This window comes from Dipodomys spectabilis, unplaced genomic scaffold (genome assembly GCF_019054845.1).
Source record: "Dipodomys spectabilis isolate Male_0828 unplaced genomic scaffold, ASM1905484v1 ptg000613l, whole genome shotgun sequence".
Taxonomy (NCBI): domain Eukaryota; kingdom Metazoa; phylum Chordata; class Mammalia; order Rodentia; family Heteromyidae; genus Dipodomys; species Dipodomys spectabilis.
The window spans coordinates 463044-469839 of NW_024871290.1; the positions used below are offsets into that span (position 1 = coordinate 463044).

At 49.8% G+C, this 6796-nt stretch overlaps 2 protein-coding genes across 2 annotated transcripts; both read right to left on the reverse strand.

Annotated features, from left to right (window-relative positions):
- Positions 1-796: 796 nt before the first annotated feature.
- On the reverse strand, positions 797-2277 carry LOC122100991 (PRAME family member 12-like). The gene is given in 2 exon segments (XM_042671368.1): positions 797-1293; positions 1296-2277. Coding segments are annotated over 2 exon segments (1479 nt in total).
- A 2765-nt stretch (positions 2278-5042) lies between these two features.
- Positions 5043-6134, reverse strand: LOC122100992 (PRAME family member 8-like). The gene has a single exon (XM_042671370.1). It carries the CDS (start codon positions 6132-6134, stop codon positions 5043-5045), a length of 1092 nt encoding a protein of 363 aa, XP_042527304.1.
- Positions 6135-6796: the final 662 nt, after the last annotated feature.

Genomic DNA, 6796 nt, shown 5'->3' on the forward strand with positions numbered 1-6796 from the left:
GAAAATCTCAGGATCATAAGGTAAAGATGGATTCGGGAATCCTTACCCAAAAGACCACGAGAGACCATCACCAATGTAAAAGCAAAAGAGTCTTTATTGCAAACTGAAGCTTGGTCTCCCTATTCCCCTCCCCCTCTCAACCCCTCTCCTCCCTACCGCTGTGTACAAGTCAGCAGCCTACAATGCTGAGAAGCCCCAAGCCATGCGTTACAGCAGCTGTTGTACACTTTTTAGGGAAGGCAGGGGCTTTACATACATCATAGCATCTGGGAACAAATCACTACACACCCTGGGAAAATCATAAAAACAACTCCATAGTATGATTAGCGCACTACACAGAGAGAAAGGACCAGAAACAGGTTGTTGGTTAGATCCAGGGGGCTGACGTAATTTGCACTGGTCGGCTTGCACAAGGGAGTCTTCAAGAGGATGCATGCTAAACTGCAAGGTGTCCAGTTCAGAGAATATTGACCAGACCCCAGGAAGGGGTATTCTGGAATTTCAGATACCTTGACATCCTGGCATCTCTGGTTCCCAGGATTGTCTGTGCAAGGCTATTTCAGATACTTCGACATCCTGGCATCCAGGGTTCCCAGGACTGTCTGTGGCTGGCATGGGTCAAGGGCTAAGTTGCAGAACTGAGCTGGGGTCTTAAGTAAAAAGGGAGTTGTTCAGGTTGCTCAATAAGCCTGTCTCTTCCACCCACGCTGAACATTTGGGTCTGTGGCCCTGGAGAATGCTCTTCCTGGCTTTCATTTCTGATGGTAGAAAGCAATTCTAGGAGAGAGGTACACAACTACAAAGAGAGAGTAGAAAGGCCAGAAAGATGCTCTTCTGTGAGCAGCCAGGAGCCATTTGGCTCCAGGGTATAGAATCGGTACTTGTTCAGGTAATGACTGAATTTGGTACAGATCTGGACTTTGTGGCTTGCTCCCATGTCCTTCAAAGTCTGTGCCAAGACAGCAAGAACCTGGGCAAATCTCTCTGGGTGGATGTCCCATGGCCACTGATTTTGAGGGTAGTAGCTCTCCAGAGGGGCAGGATAGAGCCCTCGTCTCAAATGGCCCATCTGGGCCATGTGGCTCAGGAGGATCTCCAGGGCGGCCATGGAGATGTGGTTTCCATAGAAGCTGAAGAACCTGAGCTGGGAACACTGGCTCAGGGCGGGCAGCATGGGCGAGAGCTGGACATCCGTGAAGGCTAAGTCCTCCAGGGCCAGGGTCTCCAGGGTGCCGGCCACTCCATGCAGCAGGTCTAGCAGGGTCTCAAGACTGAAGCAGACCGTGGACAGCTCCTCAGACGCAGGTGCTTGAGCTGCTTGGTGCAGGGACACTGGAACAGGAACCTCAGGTGAGCTTCGCTCAGCAGACATGAACTCAGAGACAAGGTCTTTAAGGACTTCAGCGTTCTGAGGATGGAGGGCAGCTGTTCATAGTGGAAGCAGACATCGTGTACATAAAGCTCCTGCAGATGCTGTAGCTGCCCCAGCTGTGCCCCAAATTTGCAGGAACACCAGCCATTCCTGGAGCTGGAAGTGAAGAAGCTGCCACACATCTTGGAGAAGTTGAGGATGTGAAGGTTCTTCATGTGGCCCAGGTAAGGGGCAAATGTTTTCAGAAGTTCTTGACATGGGAATTTACTCACCACCAGCTCCTGGATGGAGTCCAGTCTCACCACACGCAGAGCCTTCTGGATTTTATAGATGGAGCCAGACAGAATCCGCAGCTTCCTGGAGCACAGCTGGACTTGTTCTTGCCTCTCCCTGGCCCACTGGAGCAGGTGGCCTTGGAGAGCATCCTGGGCGCCATCTTTGATGGTCAAGTCCATGAGTAAAATCAAGGGCTGCTCTTCAGTCATCATTGAACCACAGCTCTCTGTTGGCCTGTCAGTCAGGACATCTGGATAAGAGATTTGGGCCATTGAAGGGTAGCCCTGTATCCAGAAGTTGGGGTGGTCATTCCGCAGGTCGAGGACTTGCAGTTTCCACCGACTGGGGCGCTCCCTCTTGGCCAGTAGCAGATCGAGCCCATCCAGGACAGCCTTGAAGGTTTCCAGGTCCGGAGACTCTTCCAGGTCCCCCAGGGGGAGGCAGGAGAAGGGCCAGGCCTGCACCAGGGCCTTCAGCATCTCTGTGTGGGCCCTGGCATAGACCTCCACGAACAGCGAAGGGAACAGCAACACCGGTAGATCCTCCAGGGCAGAGATGGCCAGAGCCTGGTTGCTCAGCAGGCTCTGCATGGCCAGATACTGGAGTGAGGGTAGGGTTCCGCGGCTCATCTTCACAGCCAGAAGTGGAACAGATGTGTACCAGGTGTGCAGGACTCTCTGAATCCCAGCAGGGCCAGGCACTCAAGGCAGACTCCAGGCTTCTGCTCTTTTCTGGCCCTTTGACATTTTTATACCCAGCCCCACCCTCACCTCTGTGTCTCTACCAATGGGAGAGCAGATTCTGATGGGATTTCTGAGTAACACCCACCACACCTTGGCTGGGTCTAACCATCTAGATTAATTTAAACAGAGATTCTACCCAGACTGATAGGATTATCGGCAGGACCCCCTGAGCCCAGCTTCCATTTCAAATGTGTAACACACACACACACACACACACACACACACACACACACACACACACATTTTCGACCTTTTTTTGTTAACCCTTTGAGAAATTTCCACAGGTATTTCACTGCCTTGAGCCTGTAAATGTTCCAAGAACATCAGCCAGCCCAATCTTATTGCATCCACAAACACTTCTCTAGAAAATTCTTTCTCTTCCTTCCTTCCTATCTTTCTTTGCTTACATTGCCCCTCCCTAGTTCCCTCCTGCCCTTTCTCTCTTTTCTCTCCCTCTTTCTTGCTCTTGCTTTTTCTCTCATCCTCTCTCTCTTTTTTCTTTCTCTATCCCTTTTTGTGCTCTCTCTCACCTTCTCTCTCGCACTCTCTCCCTATCCCCTCCCCCTCTCCTTGTATGAAGGTACTCAGGGCCTCCTGTTTTGACTTGGCTTTTTCCCTCAAGGCAAATGGCCTACCACTCAAGCCACAGCTCCACTTCTGATTTGTTGTAGGCTTACTTGAGGCAAGAGTCCCTTGGACTCATCTGCCTTGCTGGCTTTGAACCATGAACCTCAGACCTCAGCCTCCTGATTGTCTAGGATTACAATAGTGATACACTAGGGATCAGCAGCTAAGTTTCTTTTGTAGGTCAGGACAAAGAGGCCCTCTGTCTTTCTAAGGTCTTAACCTGTTGTGTTCAGTATATTCGAGGGCCCAGCTGATATAACCGGCCCAGCTGTTCAACATCTGATTTTGAAGATAAGAAAGGGCATTTGACTGCTCTTTGTAAGTAACGTCCACATAGCAGGACACACATATTCAGTAATTCAGTTATTTTATTTATTCATTCAAAAAATGCTTTCAGTGTCTAAGAAGGCAAGATTATTTCTTCTTTGAATGCTTTCTGTTTTTCTCTTGTTCTTTCAGTGTGTGTGTGTGTGTGTGTGTGTGTGTGTGTGTGTGTGTGTGTGTGTGTGTGCTTCAAAGGGGGATTTGAACTCACAGTCTGGCACTGTCTGTCCCCCAGCGCTTTCCATTCAAAGCTGGCAATCTACCACATGACCCACAGATTCCACTTACAGCTTTTGGTGGCTAATTGGAGATAAGAGTCTAAGAGGCTCTTGCCCAGATTGAAGGTAAACTGTGATGCTCAGATTGTGATCTCCAGACTAGTTATAATTACAGGTGTGAGCCACCAGCCTGAGCCTGAAGGGTGACTTATACTCTTTGGGTTGTTGTTACTGGTCCTGACTTTGAATGCAGAGTTCTTTTGCTCAAGGCCAGTACTCTACCACATTGACCCACAGCTCCACTTCTGGTTTTCTGGTGGTTCACTAGAGATGAGAGTCTCATGGACTTTCCTGAGAAGGCTGTCTTTGAACTGTGATTCTCATATTTCTAAATGGTTCAGGAGCTAGAATTCTAGGCAGAAGCAGTACTCTGATTTTTGGATTCTGAGAAATGACATCCTTCTGCTTACTGTTTTCTTTTCTTTGGAAATGAATTAATTGATGGGTAGACATAGAAAACTGTACACAGTCAGAGGTTTGCTTACAACGATTGAGAAAGAGAAGATTGTATTTGAGTTCTTTCTAGGCAGAATTTATTTGAGATTTCTGATGGTGGGTGCACAGGACACATGTACCCCAAAAGTACCCAGAAACACCTGGGCTCCAGAGCTACAATTGACCTGAAATTCTCAGGATCATAAGGTAAAGCTGGATTCGGGAATCCTTACCCAAAAGACCACGAGAGACCATCACCAATGTAAAAGCAAAGGAGTCTTTATTGCAAACTGAAGCTTGGTCTCCCTATTCCCCTCCCCCTCTCAACCCCTCTCCTCCCTCCCGCTGTGTACAAGTCAGCAGCCTACAATGCTGAGAGGCCCCAAGCCATGCGTTACAGCAGCTGTTGTACACTTTTTAGGGAAGGCAGGGGCTTTGCATACATCATAGCATCTGGGAACAAATCACTACACACCCTGGGAAAATCATAAAAACAACTCCATAGTATGATTGGCGCACTACACAGAGAGAAAGGACCAGAAACAGGTTGTTGGTTAGATCCAGGGGGCTGACGTAATTTGCACTGGTCGGCTTGCACAGGGCAGTCTTCAAGAGGATGCGTGCTAAACTGCAAGGTGTCCAGTTCAGAGAATGGTCATCAGATCCCAGGAAGGGCTGTTCTGGAATTTCAGATACCTTGACATCCTGGCATCTCTGGTTCCCAGGATTGTCTGTGCAAGGCTATTTCAGATACTTCGACATCCTGGCATCCAGGGATCCCAGGACTGTCTGTGGCTGGCATAGGTCAAGGGCTAAGTTGCAGAACTGAGCTGGGGTCTTAAGTAAAAAGGGAGTTGCTCAGGTTGCTCAATGAGCCCTGTCTCTTCCACCCACACTGAACATTTGGGTCTGTGGCCCTTGAGAATGCTCTTATGTCCTGGCTTTTATTCTGATGCTGAGAAGAGATTCCAGAAGAGAGGAGCCCGACTACACAGACAGAGCAGAAAGGCTGGGAAGCCCCTCCTCTGTGAGCACCCAAGAACCATCCGGGCCCAGGCTGTAGAACTGGCACTTGTTCTGGTGATGGCAGAAATCAGTACAGATTTGGACCCTCTGGGTTGGCCCCAGGTCTCTCAATACCTGCTCCAAACTTGCCAGAACCAGGGCAAGTCTCTCAGGGTCGATGTTTCCTAGCCCCCACTCCTGAGGGCGGTAGCTCTCCAGAGGGGCAGGATAGAGGCCTCGGCTTAAGTGGCCCAACCTGGCCGTGTGGCTCAGGAGGTTGTACAGGGCAGCCATGGAGATGTGGTTCCCATCAACACTGAAGAAGCGGAGCTGGGAGCACTGGCTCAGGCCCGGCAGGATGGCCGAGAGATGGGCATCCGTGAAGGCACAGTCCTCCAGGGCCAGGGTCTCCAGGGTGCTGGCTGTGTGCTCCAGCAGGTCTCGCAGGGACTCAGGACTAGAGTTATCCATGAACAAACTGGTCAGACGCAGGTGCTGGAGCTGCCTGGTGCAGGGAGCCTGGGACAGACACCTCAGGTCGGCCTCCTGCAGTGCACAGGCACTCAGAGACAAGGCCTTCAAAGACCTCAGGCTCTTGAATACGGCGGGCAGCCTTCCATAAAGGAAGAGGACTTCATGCATATGAAGCTCCCGGAGATGCTGCAGCTGGCCCAGATGGGCCCCGATTTTCCAGGAATACCAAGAGTTCTTTTGGCTGGCAGTGTAGAAGTCGGCATACATCTTGGAGAGCTTCAGGAGGTGAAGGTTCTTCATCTGGCTGAGGTAAGGGGCAAAGATCTTCATGGTCTCTGGATTCCAGAATTCACTCACATGCAGAGCCTTCTGGATTTCAGAGATGGAGTCAGACCAAATCTGCAGCTTGCTGGAGCACAGCTGAACTCCTTCTCTCCTCTCCCTGGCCCAGTGGAGCAGGTGGGCTTGGGGAGCATCCTGGGTGCCATCTTTGATGGTCAGATCCATGGTGATCATCAAGGGCTGCTCTTCAGTCATCCTTGAGCAGTGGCTTTCTGTTGGCTTGTCAGTCAGGATGTCTGGATAAGAGATACGGGCCATCGAAGGGTACCCCCATGTCGAGATGTTGGGGTACTCCTTCCGCAGACTGAGCACTTGCAGTTTCCACCGACTGGGAGGAAGAAAGGGAGGGAGGCAAAGAAGGGAGGGACAGAAGGAAGGAGGGAGGGAGAGTGGGAGGGAGGGAGGGAGGGAGGGAGGGAGGGAGGGAGGGAGGGAGGGAGGGAGGGACAAAGAAAGAATATTGACTTACACAGGACTTTGGTGGTTCACACATTTAATTCTCCTAGTCATGAAGACTAGATGTCAGGGTGGCAGTTCAAAGCCAGTCTGACCAGAAAGTCGTTGAGAAGCTTTCTGTTAACCTTTAAATTTAATTGTGAAGGTGATATACAGAAGGATTACAATTTGAGTACATTTCCTTTAAAACGGTGTCCTTCATTCCTTCCACTTTTTCTCCTTCCCACTGACCTCCCCTCCAAGGTGTAAAGTTCATTTCCCACCATTTCCATGCTTCCCCATCCTCTCCCAAATGAGATAAATGTGCATACAAGACAAAGGCACAGAAATAAAAAACAATGAAAAGAGGCAATAAAGAAAAGAAAAATGAAATAAAAAGAACTGAAAGTGCAATAAAATCGGGCTAGCTTCCATTTCTTAGAGTTCATTTTGATTAGCATCATTTTATATGATCCCATCATGCA